At 48.2% G+C, this 27,548-nt stretch overlaps 1 protein-coding gene across 1 annotated transcript in view; it reads left to right on the top strand.

Moving 5' to 3' along the window:
- LOC147733205 (uncharacterized) overlaps positions 1 to 27,548 on the top strand; it is a 618,178-nt gene that overhangs the window by 33,438 nt on the left and 557,192 nt on the right. Inside the window, exons 2-3 of the mRNA XM_086957739.1 lie at positions 875 to 1,136; positions 6,547 to 6,664. Of these exons, the coding sequence (XP_086813865.1) occupies positions 875 to 1,136; positions 6,547 to 6,664 (380 nt within the window). The remainder of the gene's footprint in view (positions 1 to 874; positions 1,137 to 6,546; positions 6,665 to 27,548) is intronic.

Here is a 27,548-nt window from a genome sequence, read left to right as displayed (position 1 = left end):
TAGATGTACTATTCTTCACTCCACATCTACGTACCTGATAAATAGATATATGTCAGCAAATCTCAGAGGTGAAGAGCACTGCTGATGCTCAAACAAAGCGTGAGCGGTACAAGTCCAGAGCTGCTGGCGCATCACTGACCGTATCATCTCATGTTTACCCGACATCTGACAAGGCGTTCAAAGTCCGAATTGGACTACTTGGTCATTTTCGAATGCACAGAGCCCTATCAATCAATCAATGAGATGCCAAGGTCTTCATTGAGAACGATGGATGAACATCATCATCATATCGCCAATGTACATATATGTGAAGTAAGGTATATTCATTCTATACTTACCTTTCAATATTTTGGATTTGATATGCAGACCTCAATAGTTGTACACCTCGATATTCCAGCTTCAATATTCAGGGGGAATACACAGGTTTTTCGTTTATGCAAAGTCACACAGATGATCATGGCACCCTAAAGGGTATGACTGCATTTAGAAGGCTTTTATATTCCTACATTTTGCCCCCCTGCTTCCCTCTATCTCACCTTCAATTAACCCTTCCACCATCTGACCTTTTAATGATGTGTTGGGGACTGGCAGCATTTTAAATGGTAAAAAGAATATATTAAGGAGTCTGGGGACATTTTGGGCAGTGCTTGAGAATTGCGTAATGCAAAGAGGAGGAGGTAAAGCGAATAGTAACAAACATCTGTTTTGTGTAGTCTGGTAGGTGTTGTGATTTATTTCTTGCGGCAGGGGTTCATCAATAGAACGCAGAGGGCAATTTGAGTGTAGAGTCTAAACACGTTTGTTTGATGCCATATCCTATCTGTTAAGAAAGGCGCATTAATGTAGGTTGTAAGAGTCTCTGTTACTTTTACAGCTATGACGAGTTCTCACAACGGGCAAGTGTGCAGCACATGGGGCAACTTTCACTTCAAGACTTTTGATGGGGATATCTTTCGCTTCCCGGGAGCCTGCAACTATGTCTACTCCTCTCACTGCAAAAGCCACTATGAGGACTTCAATATCCAGATCAGACGTGCACTGGTGAACAAAGTCCCCACCATCATCGACATCAGCATGAAGATTGATGGTGTGGTCATTGAAATGGATAACAGTTCAATTGTGGTGGACGGAAAGCTGTAAGTTCATGATATGGTGTCAGCTCTTCCAGAATAGTATCATCATGTGGCTTATGTAGTGTGGTTACTGTGGCATGTCACTTAATAGCACTGAAATATGAATAATATAGCATGCATTGTGATGTAAAATATTTTGCATGAAAGATGTAATACGGGTCAAGATGTTTTTGTTCTAAAACACTTTGTGCACTTATGATCCAGAGTCCCTTTTTTCAAATCTAATGCAAACTAATACTGCTGATTGGTCAGTGTGTGCTTTGGTTCCAACATGGGAGTCTCTCTCTTCACTTTCTTAGAGCTCTGGGACACCCCTGAGGTGTGTCCAGGAAAATAAGGAACTCGACCTTCAGAACTAGTTCTGGGTCGGGGGTTTCCCACAAAGGTATTGTAGCCACTCTGGCTACTTAGAAAATGGCTGGGGCAGGCCAAATTGTAAGTTGCATCTGCCCATGACAGGGGCTGCCCCTTTGAAGCTTGCATAGCTGGTGGCTATATACACCCACACCATCTTGTGAGGAGGAGGTCACTCCTCATCCCATCCAAGGCCATTTTGTTCCCTTTCCTGGGAGCAATTCATACATCCCAGCAAGGTGCCACGTAGCAGTGGGGATTATCTCAGAGACGGCTACTAGAGATTTTAGTTAGGAAAATGCCAACTTTCTAAAAGTAGCATTTCCATAATAGTAATTCAAAATCCATTAGATTGGACTTTACATTTCTATTAACTGAGTACTTGAATCACGAGTGTAGCTATTCCCAATCTGAAGTTGTACATTGCAAGGTGTTATAATGTAACCCAGTGCTTTTACATGGGAAAGCCAGCCTTGCCAACATGAAAAACGACTCTGGCGATTTGTTCACTGTTGGTACATATTAAACTTAAGAACACACGTTAAACCTTTTAAATACCATTCACCCTACTCTAAAGGGACTTAGGTCCTACATATTGGGTGAAATACCAGTATTAAAAAGGAAGGTTTTGGTCTGGCAAAAGGTGTATTTTCCTAGGTCTAATTGGCAGCTTCAAAACTGCCATGCTAAGCTGCAGTGGATACCTAGAGTCATGTTTTCACTTTCTCATTGTAGTTGTGATACAATTTGTGTCTTGCAGTCCACTAGTGACATTTAAATTACAGGCCCTAGGTGCACATAGTACCATATACTAGGGACCTGTGGATAAGTTAAATATGTCAATCAGGTATCAGTCAATTGCACATATACTTTAGGGGGTTAGAGCAAATACACTGGTCACTGGAAGACAGCTACCCAGTGTTCAGAGTCAGTAAACCATCAATCAAGCATGTAAGTGGGGATAAAAAGTAATGGTGTGTAAGTGTTGGACCTGGCTCTTTTTGCAGGGTTATCCCTTATCAGTAGGACCGGAGATATTCAATTTTAAAGATGTTAGTAATAATAGTGCCAAAAGGTGTAAAGTACCAACTGTGGATGTCTATTTATGCCGGACTGGAACATAGTTACAAGTTCAAGCCGACCATGATGGAGCAGGGGCCGGCTAAAAGAACCAGCTAGGGCCATTGAACTAAGTTCCTTAAATCCTGGTTGCACAGCATTGCGAGGAACCGCAGCATCAGCGATGCATCTGTTCTGAGGTGCGGTGAGGCTTCGGTGCAGGATTTATTGAATCGATGTTGAAGATCCAGTAGATGAGTGCTTGTGATGTGAAGTTTGGAGCCGGGGATGCGCCACATAGTCAGGGCAATGCGTCGGTTCTGAGGAGCTAGGAGGCTGTGATGTGGAGTCTGGCTTTGTTGCTGAGGCTGCCGTCGACAATGGAGGCGAGCGCCTGTGCTAAGGATGCGCAGAGCAGCAACCGTTCGAATGCCACAAAGAACTGCGAAGCATTGCACATCTTTTTAGTGGTTCTGATCCATGCAGCATTGGCAATGCATCGATTCTGCTCTAGACCGACCGCTCACCTTAAGCCTACATCCAGGGGTCCAGAATTAGGGTAGCACCCCTTGGCAGGATAGACTCACAAATGGCCATGTTTAGAGGAGAGAGAACAAGCACCACTGGTTAGCAATGGTAAAGTGCATAGAGTCCTAAGGCTAGCAAAAACGAACTCAGCAAAAATTGGAGGGTAAAAGCAAAAAGTTTGGGGGTGATCCTACAAAGAGGGTCACGTCCAACAGGGTGATCCTGCAAAAAGGGCATTTCCTCACATCTTACATGCAAAAGAGTTGTGATTTTAAATCTATGCAGAAAAAATGGCTAGACTGCAGCATTCATGACCTGTGAAAGCAAAGGAGAATCGATCAATCAATCAGAGAACTTGTAAAGCGTGCTACTTACCCATGAGGGTCTCAAGGCGCTGAGGGGAGGGGGTGCCGCTACTGCTCGAAGAGCCAGGTCTTGAGGAGTCTTCTGAAGGCGAGTAGGTCTGCCATTGGTGGGCAGGGAGGGTGTTCCAGGTCTTGACGGCGAGGTAGGAGAAGAATCTGCCGCCGGAGGTTGTTCGTTAGATGCGGGGGACAGTGACGAGGGCGAGGCTGGTGGAGCGGAGCTGGCGGGTGGGGGTGTAGAAGCTGTGTCTGCTGTTCAGGTAGGCTGGTCCGGCGATGTGGAGTGCTTTGTGTGCGTGGGTGAGGAGCTTGAAGGTGACCCTTTTGTCGAAGGGAGCCAGTATAGGTCTCCCAGGTGGGGGGTGATGTGGCTGAGACAGGGGACGTTGACAATCAGTCGGGCGGAGACGTTTTGGATGCGTTGTAGTCGTGGTAGGTGTTTGGCTGGGATTCCTGCATAGAGTGCATTGCCGTAGTCCAGTCTGCTGCTGACGAGGGCCTGTGCCACCGTTCTTCTTGTTTCGGTCAGAATCCACTTGTTGATCCTGCAGAGCCTGCGGAGGGTGTTGTAGCAGGAGGAGGAGACGGCGTTGACCTGTTTGAACATGGAGAGGAAGGAGTCGAGGATGAATCCTAGGTTCCGTGCATGGTCGGTGGATGTTGGTGCTGTTCCCAGTGTGGTCGGCCACCAGGAGTCGTCCCAGGCTGAGGGGGTGGGTCCGAGGATGGGTACCTCCGTCTTGTCCGAGTTCAGCTTCAGACGGCTGTTCCTCATCCAGTCGGCGACAGCCTTCATTCCCTTGTGGAGGTTGGTTTTGCCGGTGTGCGGGTCCTTGGTGAGGGTGAGGATGAGCTGGGTGTCGTCGGCATAGGAGATGATGTTGAGGTCGTTTTGGCGGGCCACTTGGGCGAGGGGGGTCATGTAGACGTTGAACAGTGTCGGGCTGAGGGATGAGCCATGGGGGACGCCGCAGATGATGTCGGTGGCCTTGGATCGGAAGGGCGGGAGGCAGACGCTCTGGGTTCTGCCAGAGAGGAAGGACGTGGTCCAGTCAAGGGCCTTCTCCTGGAATCCGGCTTCTAGGAGGTGTGTCTTTAGAGTGCGATGGCAGACCATGTCAAAGGTGGCTGACAGGTCCAGGAGGATGAGGACTGATGTTTCGCCGTTGTCTAGTTGGCGCCTGATGAGGGCTGTCTCGGTGCTGTGGTTTCATCTGAACCCGGACTGAGACAGGTCCAAGACGTTGTTGTCTTCCAGGTGGCGGGCCAGTTGCATGTTGACGATTTTCTCGATGACCTTTGCAGGGAACAGGAGCAGGCAGATGTGCCGGAAGTTCTTGAGGTCCTTTGGGTCCGCCTTGGGCTTCTTGAGGAGGGCGTTGATTTCGGCCTGTTCCCAGCTTACTGGGAATGTCGCTGTTTTGAAGGAGATGTTGATGACCTTCCGTAGCTGGGATGCGATGGTAGCATCTGCTTTGTTGAATACGTGGTGTGGTCACGGGTCTGACGGAGAGCCTGAGTGGATTGAGTTCATGACCTTGCGTGTCTCGTCGTCGTTGACATTGGACCAGGAGGTCAGGCGGTTGGCGCTGATGGTGTTCACAGGGGAGGTGGGGTCTGGCGTAGTTGTGGCGGTCATGGTGTTGAAGCTGTCATGGATGTCAGCGATATTGCGGTGGAAGAAGATGGCTAGTTAGTTGCACAGTTCTTGTGAGTGCGGTATATCGTTGGTGTTGGCGATGGTGTTGGAGAGTTCCTTTGCAATGCCGAAGAGCTCTTTGCTGTTGTGTGCGTTGTTATCCAAGCGGTCTTTGAAGGAGGATCTCTTGGCTAATCTGATGAGGTGGTGATGTCTGCGGGTGGCCTCCTTGTGGGCTGCGTGATTGTCCAGTGTGCGTTCTTGGAGCGATATTATCTCCAGTTTCCGGCCTGCGCGTTTGGAGGTCTGCTGCTCGTCGGTGAACCAGGTGGCTCTCTTGCTGGCACGGTTGCTGGAGGGTTTCTTGAGTGGTGCGAAGGTGTTGGCGCAGTCGTCGATCCACTGTCTGACGTTGCGCGCTGCAGTGTCTGGGTTGGTGGGGTCGGTTGCTGGGTTTTGGGCGAAGGTGGTGATCAGCTGGTCTTCTTTGACTTTGCTCCAGCAGCGGCGAGGTAGCTGTTGGGTGCGGTGGTGCGTGGTTGGTTTATTGAAGGTGAAATGGATGCAGCGGTGGTCGGTCCAGTGGAGTTCGGTGGTGTGGTCAAAGTTGACGTGGGTGCCTGTGGAGAATACGGAGTCCAGCGTGTGACCAGCGGCGTGGGTGGGTGCGGTGACGAGTTGTCTGAGGCCGAGGTTGGCGAGGTTGTCGATCAGGGTGGCGGAGTTGGCGTTGTTGTTGTTCTCGAGGTGGAAATTCAGGTCCCCGAGGAGGATGTATTCGATGGAGGTGAGTGCGTTGGTGCTGGCGAGGTTGTCGATGGAGTCGCTGAATTGAGCTCAGGGTCCGGGGGGTCTGTAGATGAGTGTTCCTCTGAGGGTGGTGTTTGTGGATCCAGAAGTGCAGGTGTTCGGCAGTGTTGAGGGTGTAGTCTGTGCGGGTGGCGACCTTGAGGGTGGACTTGTGGACGATGGCTATTCCTCCACCGGCTCTGTTGGCGCGATCCCTGCGGGTGATCTTGTAGCTGTCCGGAATGGCTAGGGTGATGTTGGGCGCCGAGGAGTCGTTCCACCAGGTCTCGCGCGTCCTCTGCGCGGCCGCTGCATGGCCTCCATAAGAGGGGGATAGGGAGGGAGGAGTAGCTGGGTGGCGGGAGCGGGGTGGCCAATGGGGAGCAAGGGGGCGGGCCGCAGGGGCGCAGCGGCGGGACGGATTGGGAAATGGTGACAAAACAGGCGGGCGCAGGGAGCAGGCCCGAGACAGCTGGAGGCCGTGCGGTGGCGTAGGGAGCGACCTGCCTGCAAGCAGGATCAGAGGATAAATCAATACATAATTGGCAATTACTAAACACATGGACATTTAAATAAACACTGTGTTTCAGTTGTGTGATCTCTCCAGTTCTGTTCTCCCATCCGCACGTCAGCCAAGCTCACCTCAAACCCACTTTTGAATTTCTCTCTTTGGCTACAGGATTAAAAAACTTCCTTCGACCCACTCCAGAGTCCAGATTGAAAGAAACGATATTCATACAAAAGTGTCTTCAAAGATAGGAATAGACTTCAGATGGCACAACGATGGAAGTATCATGGTAAGACAAACCCTGCATGATAAGATATTTCCTTTGTAGTTTTGAGATTAAGTTCATCAATCCTACTTAGTTCTTTAATACCTTTAAAGATTTAGTAGGAAACCCGTCCTACCACAGAAGTTTGCTTGCCCACATGTACACACTTTAAATGGGCAAGACATCCAGCCACTTTGCTTAGCAAGGTACGTAAGCTGACACAGGGTGTCGCTCCTAAAACACTTACAGCCTGATTCATCAAAGACCCGTTTTGCGAGTCTATAATAGCGATTCATAAGGAATCGCTATTACAGGCTCGCAAAACGGGATTCATATAGGAATCGCAAAAAAAATGTGATTCCTACATATTCCTTATTTGCGATTAGCAAATTGCTAATTGCAAATAAGGAAAATGAAGGAATCACATTTTTTTTTGCGATTCCTACATGAATCCCGTTTTGCGAGCCTGTAATAGCGATAGCGATTCTTAAGGAATCACTATTACAGGCTCGCAAAACGGGATTCATGTAGGAATCGCAAAAACATTTTTGATTCCTACATATTCCTTATTTGCGATTAGCAAATTGCTAATCGGAAATAAGGAATATGTAGGAATCACATTTTTTTTTTTGCGATTCCTACATGAATCCCGTTTTGCGAGCCTGTAATAGCGATTCCTTATGAATCGCTATTATAGACTCGCAAAACGGGTCTTTGATGAATGAATGGGGAGTATTCCTTATTTGTGATTAGCAATTTGCTAATCGCAAAAAAGATAGCGATTTAAAGGGTGCCAGGGGTGTCCACTGGACACCCTGTAGCACCCCTTAAATGCAAATGTAAACAGGTGTTGCGCACACACATGTCCAAAGGACATGTGTGTGTGCAACATGCAACTTAGAAAAATGCTTTTAAAAGCATTTTTCTAAGTTTTCGCTATTTACCACGAGGTTTGACCTCGTGGTAAATAGCGGGCCGAAATTGCGAATTCGCTATTTAAAAATGGATGATGAATTGCATTTAAGGAATCTCAAATAGAGATTCCTTAAATGTAATTCCTCGCAAAATAGCGAAATCGCTATTACCGATTTTTGCATTTGGGATGATGAATCCCAAATGCAAAAATCGCACTCGCAAAGGGCCAGATTCTCAGAATCTGGCCCTTTGCGAGCGCAATTCAGCTTGATGAATCAGGCTGTTAGTCATGCATTGTTGGCCTTCCGATCTTTCCCCTGTTAAATTGGAAGTTTCAACCTGAGAATAGATATATCATTATTTGTAAGTCAGGTATAATACACACGTTTTGACAATGCGGCTACATTCCATAACACACTTAATACGTATCCACCAATAACCAATTAAATACTTGATCATGATGAAATCAGGCGATTTGTAATTGAAAAAGAGGGGCATCACCCAAACTACTAAATAAAAGCAACTGCTCCAGACTTGGATTATACAATATACTGTTTCAGACAGCAGGGAACTCCTGTTTGAATAAATTATCAATGGAAGAATATCATTCCAGTACAAATTTCTATGTGTAGACAAACTCAGAAGGATCTTAACCTGTGTATGCGTGCTGTGCACTGCAGCACACATGCATTGCATCATTTTCTGACAAATAAAAACATTTCCCACAGTTTGGGCTTCCTTCAAGTATGCAGTAGTTCTTGAAACATAGGGCCTCATTTATGAAAAGTGTGGCATTGCTGTGGTAAAACAGAGATGAAACACTTTTGAGTTCACCCTCCTAAAACATTGTGGATGCGCCTTATTTCCTGTATGGTGGTCCATGTCGCAAGGATTGACAGATACGTCAGAAATCCTGACGTATCTGTTGGCCCAAAAATGGCACATTACAGAAGTGTGTCTGGAAATAGATGCAACTCCAGCAATGTGTCACTTCACAAGGGGCAAGACCCATGTGAAAAGGCCTGCATCCCCCCTTATGCCTGCTTCAGGCAGGCGTCAGGATTTGACACAGTGTGGCTGCAAAAGTGGTGTAGTAAAATCGCATAGATGTCACTGCAACACTTCTACAAGCCCTTTCTGTGCCAGAACGACCACCCGGCATACATTATACCTGTTGCAGGTATATTGTAGTGCACCAGTTTACAAAGTGACACATCTTCCTAAATAAATAAGGCCCAAAGTGTTGTCTAGAAATCTTAGGGCCTCATTTATGACTTTTTGTTGTAGGGCAGCGCCACAGTCCTTCCTGCCGTTGCCCTACAGCAAAAGAAAAGGGCAGGAATGCACCAAATCTATAAGATAACGCACATTCCTGTCCTTTTCCCCTGCGTTGGTTTACAATGGGCTTCTGTGCACCAAGGCAGGCATCTTTGCACCATGGTGCAAGGGTCCCTTTGTTGCTGGGTTGATTATTTTTGTGCTGTAAGGGAAACCTTCCCAGACAAAAACAAGGTGCTTTTTCCTCTTTCTATGAGTGCTGTAGAAATCAGCACACATAGAAAAAGGAAAAACTAGGAGAAATAAAGATATACCTCCTAGTTGTGCCTCCCTTACGCCTCCCCTATGGAGGCATACGCTTTTGGCTCTGCTTCAGAGTTACAGTTTCTTGTGAATCAGGGGCAGTGTCAAAAAGCCATGGGTGTTGCTGAGATCACCCCCAACACACCCATTGAACACCTCTATAACACAGAAAACTGCATTAAAGGGAACAGTATTTACAAGGCAGCATTAAGCCAAAAATTGGCTTAGTGCTGCATGGTAAATCTGGAACAGGATCCTGCGCCACCGGAGCGTCACAAAACGTGATGCACCAGCGGCGCAAGAGGCATATAAATAAGCCGCTTAGTAGATTGGGCATTGCGTCACTACCTGTGGGTGTTTGCACTAATCCCCACCTGTAAGACCCTCTAGATTCAAAGCAAAACAATCTGTTTTTTCTGAGAAAAGTGTACATTCTAGCGCACAGGTACTCATAGTACGGCCTGCGGGCTGTCAGCGGCCCGGCAAGCCTTCCCTGGTGGCCCGCGGACCTTGCAGACATCGTACCTTGTGAGATGGCAAAGGGAGGTAGGGAGACAGAGGGAGGGAAAGGGAGGGAGACAGAGGGAGAGGGAGGGAGGGAGGGAGGGAGACAGAGGGAGGGAGGGAAATGGAGGGAGACAGAGGGAGAGGGAGGGAAAGGGAGGGAGGGACGAGTAACGGAGACAGAGAAATGGAGACCGAAAAAAGGAGACAGACAGAGGGAGGAGAGCGACAGAGGAAGACAGACAGAGGGAGGCGGAGTGAGGGAAGGGGAGTGAGGGAGTGAGGGAGGTGGAGGGAGGGAGGCGGAAGTGAGGGAGTGAGGGAAGGGGAGTGAGGGTGGGAGTGAGAGAAGGGGAGTGAGGGAAGGGGAGTGAGGGAGGGTGGCGGAAGTGAGAGAGTGAGAGAAGGGGAGTGACGGAAGGAGATTGAGAGATAGGGAGTGAGGGAGAGGGAGTGAAGGGAGTGGAGTGAGGGGAGGGGAGTGAGGGGATGGGAGTGAGGGGAAGGGAGTGAGGGGAGGGGAATTAGGGGAGGGGAATGAGGGGACAGGAGTGGGGAGGGAGAGAGGGAAGGGGAGTGGGGGAGTGAGAGAGGGAATTGGAGTGAGGGAGGGGGACTGAGGGAAGGGGATTGAGGGAAGGGGAGTGAGGGAAGGGGAGTGAGGGAGGGAGTGAGGGGAGTGAGGGAGGAAGTGAGGGAAGGAAGGGAAGTGGGAGAGGGAAAGAGGGAAGGGGAGTGAGGGTCAGGGAAGGAGGAGCGGGGAAAGGAAGTGAGGGTGAGGGATGGGGAGTGAGGGAAGGGGAGTGAGGGAGATAGAAAGGGAAGGGGAGTGATGAAAGGGGACTAAGGAAGGGAGAGAGGGAAAGGGAAAGAGCGAGGGAGGGGAGTTAAGGAGGGAGAGAGGGAATGGGACTGAGGGAGGGAGGGAGAGGGAGGAGGAAGGGGGAGCGGGGGAAGGAGAGTGAGGGTGAGGGAAGGAGAGTGAGGGTGAGGAAAGGGGATTGAGGATGTGGGAAGGGGAGTGAGGGTGAGGGAGGGTGGGTGAGGGAGGGTGAGGGAGGGTGAGGGAGGGTGAGTGAGGGTGAGGAGGGTGAGAGAGGGTGAGAGCGGGTGAGTGAGCGAGAGGGAAGGTTGAGTGAGGGAGAGAGAAGGGGAGGAGAAAGGGAAGGAGAGGGAGGGTGAGGGGAGAGGGATAGAGAGGGAGGGAGAAGGAATGAGAGAGGGAGAGGGAAGGAGAGAGAGGGAGACAGACAGAGAGGGAGTGAGACAGTCAGAGTGAGGGAGAGTGAGGGAGACAGAGAGAGGGAGTGAGACAGTCAGAGTGAGGGAGAGTGAGGGAGAGGGAGGGAGTGAGACAGTCAGAGGGAGTGAGACAGAGGGAGACAGGGAGAAAGGGAGAAAGGGGGAGGGAGGGAGGGATACAGAGAGATAGAGGGATACAGAGAGAGGGATGGAGGGAGGGATGGAGACAGAGAGAGAGAGAGAGAGAGAGAGAAAGAGGGGAAACATCACTTACAACGCATTTATTACATTGCACTACCTTTACAACGCAACCATTACAACGCAAACAATTACAACGCATTGCGCTGGCGGGCGCTCTAGGATAGGGAATATATTTAATTTACTATCCAACACCTTCCCTACTATCCACGGGGACTGGAGTTGGAATAGTAAATTAAATAAATCACTATCCAGCGCTTAAAAGCACTATGCGTTGTAGTGGTATGCGATGTAAAAACCGCGTTGTAACAGCAGGCGTTGTAATAGCCTGCGTTGTAACGACACCAATCCGAGAAAGAGAGATGTGTGTATGCCGGTTTGGTAGCTCAGTGGACACAGGCGTCCACTGCAGGGACCTGTGTTCAACCTCATGGTCACAGTTTTTTTTGTTGCTCTAGCCCTGTCCCCTCCCCCACTGACCCCGCCCTCACTGGTGCGGCCCTCGGACTCAAACCACACTGTAAATTTGGCCCCCGAGAGAACGTTTGTGAGTACCCATGTTCTAGCGCAAAACACTTTTTGTTATATGTGACTATTTGCACCAGTGCAAAGCCTATATAAACTTGGGCGTTCGTGTCTTGTCAGTGGGCTGATCATCACCTGGGCTGAGATGGCACAGAATGCAACGTAACTCAGCAATTAACTGTACTAAGTCGACTGGCGGGTTCCACCCCTTGCTCATAATCCACATAATTGAGAGTGTTTCTGTATTTATTTTGGCTTAGAGGGGAAATCTTGTTCAATGAAATAAAAACATTAAGTACACAAAAAGAAAGGTACTTATAATAATTTAGAAACATAATAATTCCTAAAGTTTTGGGTTTGTCCGAATAGTATTATGTTGACTTAGTGTGAGGAAACAGAGTATAGTTGTTGTTAACGTCTTCAATTTTAGAATTTTCACAAGGGAGAGAGACAGCTGTTCAAAATTTGAATTGGACCCTGCTTCTACTTAGAGATCTCTTTTGTGTGCACTTTCATCTCTGCAGTTGATGAGGTACACAGTACCGCAAAACTGATATGAGATAAAAGCTTTTTATCACATCATGTAAGTATTACTCCACAGGGAAGCAACTTTCCTAATAGTCATGTTATCACTTCAGTGTGATTTCCGCGGGTTGGGCAAACTTAACCCCATGCATCCTGATTTTGGTTCAATAGCTTTAATTAAAGCAACAATGGGCGAAAAATTTCATGTACAGAGTATAATATGCTATTACCCTTGTTGAGGTAAAGGTGGGGCAGCATGAATCACAGGAGGCATGTGACAACCACTCCCCACATTCAACACCAGTAAAAAACAGTACATTACATATTTGCATATATGCCATACCTTGTAGTCAACACTAGCTGCACATGGCAGTACGCAGAGGGAGGTTGTCCACTCACTTAGAAGGTTGGTTTGTTCTAGCCCTGTGATCAACATCCCACTGCCCGCATCCGAAGGCTGCTAGGTGACTGTATCACGAATAGCCAGAAATTCATATAAATATAACAGAGCTTAAGCGACTTAATAGTTAGGTATGGTGATAAATGTAACCTTGCGTCAAAAGAAGGCCAGAAACGCACTGTAAATAAGCAAAGTTACAAGCGACATTAAAGTTAGGTATGGTAATAAAGTCTTAGCCTATGTTAAAAAAAACTAGAACTTCAAATAAAATGCCAACACTAAGCTGATATTATTGTTAAGAATTTTTAAAAATCACTGAAATTCACTAGACATAGTTTGCTGAGCTAACTCCTCGCCATACATTGCTTTTCACCTCATATATTACATCACTTATAATGACATCTCAAATGATAACAATGATGATATCACTGATAACATAATAAAATCATTATGAACATTGTCCTACAGCGTTTGTGGATTTGAAGTATTTCAACATGCTACACTTGAGGCTAATTTTCAATTGACCTTAATAGGATTACCTCTCATAAAGACTTCACATGACCTACCATTTTAAGTCAAGTGGTTGACAAGTATAAATTTGGTACTAAAAATATACCCTCTGGCAGGCCCTATGGATAATACTTAACAGGTTAGTACAACAAATGGACACTTTGGCATACAAACTTAGAGCCAAGCTTAAAACATCAGTGTTAGATTAACCACCTCTAAGAGGCACACCCCTATATTTATTCAACAGTCAGCGAAGCTTCTGAGACATTCTGGAAATAAGCATCCAAACCTTATAAAATCCCTCACTAGATAGAATCTCTGGGTAATCTATGGGGAACAAAAGCTTTGGCCGTTCTCAGTTTTTTGAGAATATGCTTTGGTGTTATGCCACAACTTACTATATAACATATCTCTGCAGGACACATCAGGTACGCTCAGCCTATATCTTGTATAACATGGAGTAATATTTTCACCCCAAAGTTTAGTGATTTGTAAGTGGTGCACCATATAACTTTCAACATGCACAATTTCACTTTCACACATTGGGGCATATTATCAAGGACAGGCAATACATTATCGCTGCTTTTATCAGCAGGAAACTGCCGATAAAGCGGCGATAATGGCCTTGATGATATGCTCTATGAATTCCAATCGAAGCCCATGTTAGATGTGTTCACATCTAACATGGGCTTCGATTGGAATTCATAGAGCATATTATCAAGGCTATTATCGCCGCTTTATCGGCAGTTTCCTGCCGATAAAAGCGGCGATAATGTATCGCCTGTCCTTGATAATATGCCCCACTATTTTCAAGCTGTTGGACCCACACGTGTACACTGAAGTTACTCTATACTGTATATGACTATGGTATTATCATAGGAAGACGCTGCGCCCGTGGATTTTGTCTGCCTGCCTGCCTGCACTGGGGTTTGTGAAAGGACTCGAATGTCCAGAGAGCTGTGGGGGCCGTGAGGAGACCGCCCTGCCTCTCCTCCACACCGGGCACCACTTAAATACATCTTGCGCCTCCTGCTTCGCGGGAGACGCTGCGCCTATGGATTTTGTCTGCCTGCCTGCCTGCACTGGGGTTTGTGAAAGGACTCGAAGGTCCAGAGAGCTGCGGGGGCCGTGAGGAGACGCCCCCGTCTCTTCTTCACACCAGGCACCACTTACATACATCTTGCGTTTTCCGCTTCGCGGGAGACGCTGCACCCGTGGATTTTGTCTGCCTGCCTGCCTGCACTGGGATTTGTGAAAGGACTCGAAGGTCCATAGAGCTGCGGGGGCTGTGAGGAGACCGCCCCGCCTCTTCTCCACACCAGGCACCACTTAAATACATCTTGCGCCTCCCGCTTCGTGGGAGATGCTGCGCCCGTGGATTTTGTCTGCCTGCCTGCACTGGGGTTTGTGAAAGGACTCGAAGGTCCAGAGAGCTGCAGGGGCCGTGAGGAGACCGCCCACCTCTTCTCCACACCGGGCACCACTTAAATACATCTTGGGCCTCCCGCTTTGCGGGAGACGCTGCGCCCGTGGATTTTGTCTGCCTGTATGCCTGCACTGTACACTGAAGTTACTCTATACTGTATATGACTATGGTATTATCATAGGAAGACGCTGCGCCCGTGGATTTTGTCTGCCTGCCTGCCTGCACTGTGGTTTGTGAAAGGACTCGAAGGTCCAGAGAGCTGAGGGGACCGTGAGGAGACCGCCCGCCTCTTCTCCACACCGGCCACCACTTAAATACATCTTGCGCCTATCACTTTGCGGGAGACGCTGCGCCCGTGGATTTTGTCTGCCTGCCTGCTTGCACTGGGGTTTGTGAAAGGACTCGAAGGTCCAGAGAGCTGCGGGGGCCGTGAGGAGACCGCCCTGCCTCTTCTCCACACCGGGCACCACTTAAATACATCTTGCTCCTCCTGCTTCGCGGGAGACGCTGCGCCTGTGGATGTCTGCCATCAGGATTCAAGCAAGCTGGGCCGAAGAAGGCTGAAATGCCAGAAACCGGTCCCCGGTAGCTTGTCTCCTTTCTGGTGAAGAATTGGCTTGGTAGTTTAGTCTGCCCTGTTCCCATGATGCACTGGGCCAGGGACAGACTGATTTGCATATAGCCAGGTTCTGAGCTGGGATGGGGCAGTGAGATAAATAACGGTGATGGATCAAGCCCTGATCTTTGGACTGGGTAAGAGTGGTCTGTTTAACTCAGACACTCTGTTCATCACCACCCCCTTTTTGTAAATCTTCTCCACACCGGGCACCACTTAAATACATCTTGCTCCTCCTGCTTCGCGGGAGACGCTGCGCCTGTGGATGTCTGCCTGCCTGCACTGGGGTTTGTGAAAGGACTCCAAGGTCCAGAGAGCTGCGGGGGCCGTGAGGAGACCGCCCCGCCTCTTCTCCACACCGGGCACCACTTACATACATCTTGCGTTTCCCGCTTTGCGGGAGACGCTGCACCCGTGGATTTTGTCTGCCTGCCTGCCTGCACTGGGATTTGTGAAAGGACTCGAAGGTCCAGAGAGCTGCGGGGGCTGTGAGGAGACCGCCCCGCCTCTTCTCCACATCGGGCACCACTTAAATACATCTTGCGCCTCCCGTTTCGGGGGAGACGCTGCGCCCGTGGATTTTGTCTGCCTGCCTGCCTGCGCTGGGGTTTGTGCAGTGCTTAATTTGTAAAATATGAAGTCCAGGTGCTCAAATGTTTTTGGGAGGCCACGCCCACTTTTCCCAGCTCCACCCACTTCGTCCACTGGTCCCACCCACATCCTCAACTGATACTGCTGAAAGTCAGATATAATGCCCGATCTGAATTTCAGCAAAGGAGCCTTCCTCTAAGTAAGTTTTTGATAGTCGGTTCCCTTGCCCTCTAAAATGTTTTGAATAAGAGTAAATCAAAAGGGCATTTAAAGCTACATTTTGGAATAAATAGCCTGCTAACTTTGCACAGAGCGGTGGCACCGGGGCCCTTCACAGACAGAAAGGGGTTAAAGCCCAAGACCCTGCTGACCTTCCAGCCTCCTGACCTGACTAGTGCTCATGCACACAGTGCCCGCCTGGTGCTGGTGGCATGAGTGCTTGGGCCTCACACTCTGTTCATACCAAGTCTGTTTTACTGCCCCACGGGGACTGTCCCCACGCTAAAAAAAAGCAGCATTTGCTTGATACTTACTGGTGGCACTGCCTTTATGAAGGGGCCTGCTGTTACTTCAAACGATAGTGCCCGCCTCAATGTCGTGCTGTACTGGCAGTGACGCATGCGGTGCGTGTGTGTCAGACATGATTTTTTTTTTAAATGTTACGCAGGCTGCTGCGACCCCTACACCCCCCGCCCCCCTCCTCCCAGAACCCACTACAGCCCAATCAGTGGCCTGCCCACCAACAACACAGAACTAGAGGCAAATTTGCATGAACGTGGATTTGTTTTCGGCTTTCTCTGCACAGCAAAATTCTTATTCACAAGGAAACTCGGGAGACTGTAGCAGTTTGAATAACACCGCAGTGAGTTAGCCAATTATATTTACTTTGACATGTATGCTATGGTATGCACATAGCTGCCAAGGTTTCAGATTGCTATGTGTGAGATTTTTCATAATTTCAGTGTTATTATGAGTGACATTTCAATGACTATGAGTGACACTTTCTCGCGAGCAAAATCTAGCAATTAAGATGATTGAAACATAAAAATATTAAAAGTTAAACCCATGTGAGGAACAAGAAACTCTAAAAAGAGCTTAACACTGCTGCTATACACCAGAAATGGAAGGACACTAAGCAATATGACACAGTGAGCCCTGCTCCCGAAACAGGCCACTTATTTCTGCTAGGAAGTCTCAGCTTCCCTGATCACAACAATACCAGAGTGCACATTAGTGTTATTAAAAATATTAACTGAAAATATAGAGAAACGCCAATAAGACCAGGCCACTCTGCAGCAAGCCAGCACTTGACTATTGCGCCTGTAACACTACACAACATTCGGAATGACATAATATTGCAGATGTAAAACAAAACAGATAAAAGAAAATTAGCATTATATTTTGTTAACTCTTCTATGTAATATGATAGATGTGATGAACATATTTCGTAATGGAAAAGGTCAGAAGTTCGTAATGTAAAAAAATAATCCTACTGATTTTACTTGTCTTTCATTTAAAAGTGTGTGCGCTATTATTTTATATGCAGTTTAAATTGAACGGTGCCGGTACCTTACATTTTGGCACTGCGAACACCGATGCTGACCAGACATGACAGCCAGAATGGGTTAACCAGGCGATAGCTGTAATAATTTTCAAACTGGTGCCATACTGCGGGATCACAGGGGTGCAGACTGAGGGAGGTCTGCTCTTAGGCTTTGACGGACGGTGTTCAGACACATGGCTTTGCCCAGGAGCACGACCCCTTACAGACCGCAAAGACCACAAAGCATAGGGTTGCTCTGTGTCACCTTCTCTGGGTGTGGCATTGACAGGCACGTCACAGTTCTGCCTGATGAGGAGGACCCCCATGTAAACGGGGATATTTGGGGGCATGAAATGTGCTTTACAAATTAGAAGTGGCTTGTCACTTACGCAAACGATGTTCGAACAGGTGCAGTGTTGTAGCAGGCAGCGCCATCAGCGGAAGGGGCCAGCCCGCTGCAACAACTTTCTGCAGCCCCCCCATAGGGGCTCCTGGCAGCGGCCGCGGTGGGTGTATGACTCGTTCCGGCCCCGTCACTCACATGGCTGCTAGAAGATCATAACTACGGTACAACTGCCCTCTCAACATGTGGCTGCTTGTCTATTAAACTTGTCCACGTTTAGAACGTCAGTGAATGCTGCCGGCGGGCGAAAATATACCTTTGCGCCCCTGGTGAGTGCCTAGCTGTGTCAGCCAGCAGCGTGCTGAGAGGGCGCCCCGCCCTCCCCTAATTAATTCCAACTGTGTCCCATGTCAAACTTAAGCCGTGGCGCGGCAGGAAATTACAGCGCCAGCCTGGAGCCATCATTGTTACATTGTAGCCACCTAGCGCTGCCGCGCTCTCACTCAGCCCCTACAAGCTGGGAGCAGCCATTACAATATACAGTAACGCGATTAACTATTTATGACCTAGAGCACGTCTCTCGGACTCGGAGCAGCAGGAGCCATGCACAGGCGCCCCCGGTGGCCAGTGATGCCGTCCTGATGTTGATGTAAGTTGGCACTTGGCAGTGGGAGTGTAGACCCGGCCCTGGTAAATAAGTGCCTGTGCTAAGCACCGGAAAGCACCGGCACAAATTAAGCCCTGCGTTTGTGAAAGGACTCGAAGGTCCAGAGAGCTGCGGGGGCCGTGAAGAGACCGCCCGCCTCTTCTTCACACCGGGCACAACTCAAATACATCTTGCACCTCCCGCTTCGCGAGAGACGCTGCGCCGTGGATTATGTCTGCCTGCCTGCCTGCACTGGGGTTTGTGAAAGGACTCAAAGGTCCAGAGAGCTGAGTGGGCCGTGAGGAGACCGCCCGCCTCTTCTCCACACCAGGCATTGCTTAAATACATCTTGCGCCTCCCCCTTCGCGGGAGACGCTGCACCCGTGGATTTTATCTGCTTGCCTGCCTGCCTGCCTGCACTGGGGTTTGTGAAAGGACTCGAAGGTCCAGAGAGCTGCGGGGGCCGTGAGGAGACCGCCCCACCTCTTCTACACACTGGGCACTGTTAGGGTTAGCCCTCTTTCTATGTCCATGTATGCAGCATCACATGACCTACCTGGCTTGGGGATAAATGTTGTGTACGCCCCTGCGTCCTTGCTTGGTTTCTATTCTTATCTGGTTCAGGTCTGGTTCCTATTGAAGCAGATGCTTTTTGCTTTTTAACACTCACGGGCTCGTGAGTCTTCGTATTTCCTTCCAGTGAACTGTATTCGTACCTGGCCCCGCCCCTCCCTTCCTTTCCCTTTCGTTGTTTTGGCCCAAGTTCGGTCCTCGCTTATTCCGATTGCTCCCTGACACTGGACTTGTGGTGGGGTTATCGGGGCTCCGATACCCTTTTGGAATCACCCCTTGGATCCCGGTGATTCGCAGTTGACACAGACGGCTTGCCTTGGATTACCGTGCAGTAAAGCGAATACGCGGCGTTTGCTTCCGCATTGTCTTGGATCTAGTCCACATCAGATCTGATCAGGAACATCAGGAGCATGTGACACAGGTATTGCAGACATTACAAGACCATCATTTGTTCGTCAAATTGGAGAGAAGTGTCAATTCGGCGTCCCCAAGGTGGAGTTTCTGGGTTTCATTGTGTCAGCAGAAGGTATTCAGATGGACCCTAGGAAGATAGAGTCCATTGTCACCTGGCCTGTTCCATCTACTGCCAAGGACGTACAGGTCCTTTTGGGGTCTGCAAACTTCTATAGGCGCTTCATCTCACATTTCTCTGATATAGTCACACCCATGACGCGGTTGTTGAGGAAGGGGGTTCCTTTCGTTTGGTCATCTGAGGCACAAGTCTCCTTCCAGCGGTTGCTAAGGGAATTTACATCTGCCCCTTTGTTGGTTCATCCTGATCCTGCCTTGCCGTTTTTTGTTGAGACTGATGCATCGCTATGTGCTGTGGGAGGGGTACTCTCTCAGAGAGACATTGAGTCTGGACTCATGCACCCTATAGCCTATTTCTCTAAAACACTCTTGCCGGCGGAACAGAATTATGCTGTCGCCGAGAGGAAATTGTTGGCAGTAAAACTATCCTTTGAGGAATGGAGACATTATTTGTGGGGAGCAAGGCATACCATCACAATATACACCGACCATAAGAACCTAGATTTTTTTCGTTCTGCCCGGGCTTTGACACCACACCAGATGCGGTGGGTTCTGTTTTTTAACGAATATGATATTGTTATTACCTATAGGCCCGCTGCTCAGCAAGAGAAGTCAGATGCCCTTTCCCGCATACATGTTGATTCTAGGGATGCGGGGCCAGAAAGAGAAATAAGACCTATGATTTCTGGTGACCGGATAGTCGGAGCTACCACAGTAGATGAATTCACATGTATAGTGAAAGAGAAGATTAGGAAAATCGATCTGACTCCTTGGTTATCTCAGCCGCGGTGTTCTGTGCAAGACGGGTTGTTGTTTCATGATGGTCGTTTGTTCATTCCACCTGAGTTGAGGGATACTGTTCTGCATTGGTGTCATTCATCTGCTTTGTTGGCCCATCCTGGAGTGCAGAAAACAAAGGAATTATGCTTAAGGTGGTTTTGGTGGGACACTGTGGCTCGGGATATTCAGGGTTTTGTGGTGGCTTGTCCCGTTTGTGCCACAAGTAAGCCCTCACATAGCAAAGCATCAGGGTTACTGTGTCCCTTGGCTGTTCCCCCTCAGCCATGGCATACGATAAGCATGGATTTTGTGACCGATCTTCCTCCTGTTTACGGGTTTACGGCCATCCTTGTGGTGGTAGACCTGTTTACCAAGATGGCACATTTTGTTCCCCTTGCTAAGATTCCCACGGCTAAATAAATGGCTGTGGTGTTTATGACTGCTGTGGTGAGGATACATGGGTTGCCCACTGCGATAGTGTCAGATAGGGGTGCTCAGTTTATGTCCCACTTCTGGACTGAGCTTTGTGATGTGTTGAAGATGGAGATACGGATGTCCTCTGCCTATCATCCGCATACTGATGGGCAGACTGAGCACACCAACCAAACCATGGAACAAAATCTCAGATGTTTGGTGTCTTCCCTCTCTTGTGGGTATGGCTCTACCCTTGGCAGAGTTTGCGTATAATAACAGCTTACACTCCGCCTTGGGTATGACTCCATTCTTTTTGTTCAATGTGATACCATCCAAGGGCCATGGCTATTCAACCCACGGGACACGTGCCAGCCATAGACGATATGTGTAAGGTTGAGTGATATTTAGACTAAAGCCAGGGATACGCTGGTGGAGGCTAAAGCCACTATGAAGGCGTATGCAGATACTCACAGGGCGCCGGCACCTCCTTATAAAGTTGGGGAGCGTGTGTGGCTGGCTACTAGGAATCTTAGGATGCAGGGTTCTCGTAAACTGCAGCCCAGATACGTAGGCCCTTTTTCCATCATTCAGGTTATCAATCCTGTGGCTATGAAGCTTGCATTGCCTGTGGGATATAGAGTTCATCCAGTGTTTCATACTTCGCTTTTGAAACCCTATGTTGAATCTGCTCAGGTGTTGCCACCTCCTCCCCCTTTGTTAGTGGATGGTCATGATGAATTTGAGGTCCAGGAGATTCTAGATTCTAGACGTAGGAGAGGCCGACTGTATTATCTTGTGGATTGGAAGGGGTACTCTTCTGAGGATCGTACCTGGGAATCAGCTGGTGGGGTTCATGCTCCCGGGTTAGCTAGGTTGTTCAATCTGCACCATCCCTCTAAGCCCCGTCCTGTGGGGAGAGTCCTTGGGGGGAGGTACTGTTAGGTTTAGCCCTCTTTCTATGACCATGTATGCAGCATCACATGACCTACCTGGCTTAGGGATAAATGTTGTGTATGCCCCTGCGTCCTTGCTTGGTTTCTATTCTGATGTTGGGAGTTTACTCCAGGTCTGGTTCCTGTTGAAGCACCCTTTTGGAATCACCCCTTGGATCCCGGTGATTCGCAGTTGACGCAGACGGCTTGCCTTGGATTACCGTGCAGTAAAGCGAATACGCGGCGTTTGCTTCCGCGTTGTCTTGGATTCAGTCCACATCATTGTGTGGAAGTTTCGTTCCTTTCCGCGTTTGGAGGTCCTCGAAGGTAGCGGCTGCTACGCTTCAAAATTTCCCCTTCCCCTCCTCGCTCTTAGGTACTTTGGGACATTATGAGACTGTACTAGGGTTTTTTATGTCTATATAGTGACTTTTTTCCCCCTTATATATTCCCTGGAGACATTGTTGGGAGCTGCATCATATTACAGCTCCCATTGGATGCATTACGTTCGTCATCTGGAGAGGATTATAAGACCCCCAGTGGGACTACGCTGCAACCGTGTATCGGTAAGAGTCATGTCTGTGTTTAATGTTGTTGCCTGGTCATAGTTAAGAGGGATGGGAGTCCATTGAGTAAGCTAGAGCAGTAGAGTAATCAGGTGTTATTTGTTTTCCAGGTGCAGACTCATTGCGACTGTACTGTTCTCTGGGGTGGTCCAGATAGACGCTCACTAATCTCCAGGCTCTTATTTTCCTCCCTCTCCCTGCGCTCAATTGTCTGCTCGCTGTGTATTGATCAGGGAGTGACTTTAGGGTGCAGGAGGTGGGTTGGGCCATACGTCGTTCCTGCAGCGTTCTGGGCAAGGGTGAAACCCGACAGGCACTACTTAAATACATCTTGCGCCTCCCGCTTTGCCGGAGATGCTGCGCCCGTGGATTTTGTCTGCCTGCCTGCGCACTGGGGTTTGTGAAAGGACTCGAAGGTCCAGAGAGCTGCGGGGGCCGTGAGGCGATCGCCTCGCCTCTTCTTCACACCGGAAGTACTTTAAGAAGTCTAGCTCTCTGCTGTGCGGACGCACGCGGACGTGCGCCGGGCGAAGGCCGGGCCAAGGGCGGACTTGTTTGAGCCCGTTAGAGAACGGATGAGGACGGGACGGGGCCCCTCCCTAACAACTGCACTGGCACTTCAACTTGTTGGACCAGCTATTGTACCTTAGCAATTGAACTTTTTGTAAGACTTTGTCTTCATTTGTTACTCGCTCAGAATTACATAATGACTTCACCTGCTGGGAGGAAAGGTAGAAAATCCATTACAGAGGGCTCCATAGTGGGAACGCTGGATCAGTTCTTGATTAGACCATCCTCGATTTTAGCTCACAAAATCACCCAGACAGAAAAAAGATTATCTATGGATTTGGCTTTGGAAAAGCGCTCCTCACAGGGTTTATTAGCACAAGCAAAATCACCATTGCAATCCCTGGCCATAGCATCTAGCGAAGCAAGCTGTGATAACGTGGTGTAAGGAATCAATTCATCACCACAGGAAGAATCTGAGTCTTGTGCCATCGTAACTGTTAACACAAGCTTGCGAAGTAGGAATTTAGGGAATTCTACTGGGACAAGACTCGGTCTGCATGCGGTGCTAAAAAGGGAATGCCTGCTCAACCAGTTAGCCAAAGCCCCGTGAGTCAAAGATCCAAAAGGAAACGCGGGGGTATAAATGACAAAGGAAGGAGAACCAAAAATCGGAAAATTAGTACTGATAATTTGAATGCTACTTCACCGCCACTCTCGAGTTCGGATGGAGGCCATCTTACCAGCAAAGGGTTATCCCAGCCCTTGACTTATAGCGAAGATGTACCTACTGACTTGGGGCCAGTTTTTTGGACTAAACTGGAATCTATCTTCATAAAAATATGTCTTCCAATTTATGATAGGCTTGATGTAATTGAAAATAGGCTGGCCTGCCTTGAATTATCATTTGCTACGGCCCAGGCTCGGATTGTACCATGGGCTAAAGGTCCAAATGCCACCGCTCCTGCACAGCCCGGACATATAATTGAAACTGGCCTTCGGGCCGGCCAGGTGACCAGTAACAAACCTGTGGCTGTTGCAGATGCTGTTGTTCCATTGCACACTCCCTCTATGGGAGTTGGGATTGTGTCTAAGGAAATGGTGTTGAATGGTGGGGTTTCTAATCAAATGGCGCTGAATGGTGGGGTTGGGAGGAGGAAATCTGTAAGTGGGGTACCTCACTCCTCTTAAGTAAATTTGAATACCCCTTGTGCATCACTGGGTAAGAGATTGCCCTGTATAGATCTCCCGCCAGAATCCATCCCTTATGTAGTGGTACTTGCGGGGGTTCCCCACTTAGGATAAAAGGGAGAAGTACAGGGACCTTAAGAACAAGTATATATTCTGCCTCATCCGCCACCGCCCTTTGCCATCGGGAGTATCAGCTGAAATTCAATTTGCCAGGCGTGGTGACTGGGTGGGTCCCCTGAAAAAGGTCATAGAGGGAAATTGTATTATTATCAATTTTAGAGATAGGAAGGCTGCAGAACACATCTGAAATTGGCCCGTGGCAAGTCTAGCAACTACAATACGTTCCCTATCCCTTACTTACTTCTACCGAGCCTTGCAGCAGCCTACCAGAATTATGTCGTTAGCAAGGGGTGTAGAGGGTTGGGATAATACCGAAGAAGGTTCAAGGTTGTATAACGGCTTTGATAGGGTGTCTGGGCTGGAAGAATGTGATTGACAATCTGTCCCGCCCAGTGATGGGGCACACCCTCTAGTATCCTCCAATGGAAATGTATGTAGGGTAAGTGATTCATTTGCAGAAAGTGATACGGTGATGGTGAAATATCTGAAATATTAGCAGTTAACTCTCCCATCATGGAATCAATTCCTGGAGATAGCAATTCACTCTTATCAAGTGCTGAGATACCCCCAAATCTTCCTAGTGGGGAATTATCAGTCCGGAATCTCCCACTTGTTTTTGATAAACTGGATGGTCAGAGTGCTTTCTTGGATGGGCTGGACCCTGTTGGGGGTTCGGTTCGTGTAAGGGAAACTACGTCGATGATCTCTTGGAATATAGCAGGCATGGGCCCAAAATTAGTTTCACCAGGGTGGTCGGATTTTATTGAAAAATTCGACATTTGCCTCTTCCAGGAGACTTGGTTAGTAGACCCAGTGTTTCGTGTGGGCTATCTTAATTTTCATGTCCCCGCACGTAGAAAAGATAGAGGCTGCCCAGTTGGTGGACTTATTATATGGGTCAGGCAGGACCTAGGATGTACCATTCACCAACGGTTAGTAGATAATAGTGCCATTCTTGTGGTAAGATTTAGTATCCCTTCAGGAACTATTCTAGATATTTTTAATGTCTACGCTCGAGGCCTACCAGGGGGAAAAAAATCTGAGGTTGTATTTGTTCTAGAAGAGTTACTCGCTACTACTCCCACAAATGTTTTGCCTCTTGTAGCGGGGAATTTTAATTCCACCTTCGAGCCCCTCGGGCATGACGATCAATATCTATCTTAACGAAGAGGAGGACTCTAGGTTGGGTATCCCCTCTCTTTAGTTGGATCCCATAAAAATGGACAGTGGCGGCCATTCAGCTGAATGTATTGTGTGTGGGAAATCACCTGAGGGCAGCCAATGGACGTACTCCATCAGATACATCAGGAACTAGCACCTACGATAATGGTCTTAGGTCTAGCCGTATTGACTATCTACTCGTTCACATAAGTTTGTGGCCCAACCTTAAAGATATGGTGGTATCTAATCGTGTAGAGAGTGACCATAACCCACTTAGCGCTATTCTCAGCCTCTCCTTAGCAGCGGGCATAATACCCGGCCAGGATGTAATAGTCCATGACCTTGTTTTAGCTAACAATATGCGCCACTTAAAATGGTGCAGAATTGTTGAACATCCCGAAACCATAGCTATAATTCATGAAGAAGTAACCTCCGCACTGGCTGTCCTGGGGACTAGTATTGTTAGTATGGATTCTTGTTCCTTTGTGACCGAAGTCCATACCAAATTGTTTGACCAATTAAAAACTCATATTTATAAGCCTTGTTCAGGGAAGATTGTAAGGGGCAAGAGACCCGAGGGATGGTACAATGCAGCATGTCGACAAACTAGGGCTAGTCTTGGCAGAGCCCTAAAATTGAGAGACACATGCAAAGTAAGGGCAGCTCGGGTCTGCTATAAGAAAACCCAGTTGGAGGCTAAGAAGCGATGGGTTGAGGAGAAGTGGAGGGAACTTAAAGATGCTTGTGTGGCTAAGAACTCCAAGCAGTTTTGGGACCTATATAAGTGGGATAGAGGAGGCTGCGCGGATCGCCCCCAGAATAATGTAGCCAAACATGCGTAGGTTGACTTTTTCAAACCGCAGTACGCCAAGAGCAGTGATGATGAGGTCTATGAACCTCCCCCACATATTTTTTATGTTGGGTTTGTGTTTACTCCTAAAGATGTTGATAGGGCTTTGGATGGAGTAACTGGTGGTAGAGCTTTGGGCATGGATAGCATTCCGTCAGACGTCTTCTTAAATGATAAGCCAACCTGGCGTTTATATATTGCACATATTGCAAACGCAATTGTGTGGGGTGCGGTCGTTCCGTCCTCTTGGAAGGAGGCGGAAATCGTTCCGGTATTCAAAAAGGGAGATAAATCAGTAGCAGGGAATTACAGGCCAATAAGCTTGATTGACTTGGTCCAGAAGATCATGGGCAGATTGGTTCTGTTTAAGGTTCAAGAGTGGATGGAGGATAACTATGGTTTGAGCCCAATGCAGGCTGGCTTTCGCCGCTTGACCAGCACAATTGATCAAGTTTTTTGCTTTATCAATTTGTACTGGAGAACGGTCTTTCTAGGAAAGGGGGCCCTTTACGCTGTATTTGTTGACCTAAGGGCGGCCTTCGATTTAGTACCGCACAAGAAACTATGGCAAGTGCTTTGTCAACTGGGTTGTTGACTTTCTCTCTCTGATCCCCTCGGAAGCTACGGTGCTGGCAGGTACACACATCCCAATCCTCATGTCTGCGGACGATACCCTAATAATATCAAAGACCCCAAGTGGCCTTCAAAAGGCCCTCCAACGATTTGAAGAATTTTACATCCTGCGTGGCTTAGAAGTAAACACCGCTAAAACCAAATTCATGTCTTTTAATGCACATAGGTCTTTCAGGGGAAATGTTTTCATGAATTAATTGCCCCTGGAAAAGGTTGATTTTTTTACGTACTTAGGTGCTACTCTACAGAAAGATATGCGATGGAACTGCCAACTTGATCGGGCTGTCCTGACGCATAAACGTCTAGCAGGAATTCTTCTAACCAAGTTGAAGTCCCCCCCTGACCAAACCAATCAGCCCAGTTTTAGACATTTATGGGATGAAGGTCTTAAGTTCGGCCCTGTACGGAGCAGAGCTTTGGGGGTTAGAGAATCTGAAGTGCTGACCCAGCTGGAGAATGCGTTTTTACGCAAGGTTACAAGTCTTCCTCAAAGCACCCCTTTAATACCCCTATTGATAGATCTTGGCAAAAAGCTTGTTTTATACCTAGCCAACCTTCGCCCTTTGCTGTATTGGCTTAGGCTATGGTGCACAGAGGAACTTGCACACTACGCTAGGGATCTTTTGGACGTAATCAAAGATGATTCATCACATAAAATCAAATGGTTAAAGGAGATTAGATCTCTCCTAGGAAATCTTGGAATGTCAGAGCTTTGGGATGATCCTGCAAATGCAGTATTTCCTTCAAAAGAAATCCTGAAAGTAAGGTATTGGGAACTGGTATTTTCATCAGTAAGTTCCCAAAGCATTTCCACCCACCTTAGTGGTCGTTTTCTCGAGTACAAGTCTTGCCCAGTGCTGGAGAAGTACTGGGACTTGATAGAGAAACACTATGACCGCAAGCTGTACTTTCAAATAAGGGTGGGTGCCCTCCCAACTCGGGAATATACGTGCAAATGGGGGGGGTTCTGGTAATGATAAATGCCAAGAACAATGTGAGTCAGTGGGCCACATATTATTCTTCTGCCCTCTGTATACTGTACCTCGCAACGTTTGAATAAAACCGGTCTGTCGATTGAGGGCATT

Source organism: Lissotriton vulgaris, chromosome 2_1 (assembly GCF_964263255.1).
Source record: "Lissotriton vulgaris chromosome 2_1, aLisVul1.2, whole genome shotgun sequence".
NCBI lineage: Eukaryota > Metazoa > Chordata > Amphibia > Caudata > Salamandridae > Lissotriton > Lissotriton vulgaris.
Note: the sequence above shows the minus strand (reverse complement) of the source record. Positions and strands in the feature narration are given on the sequence as shown.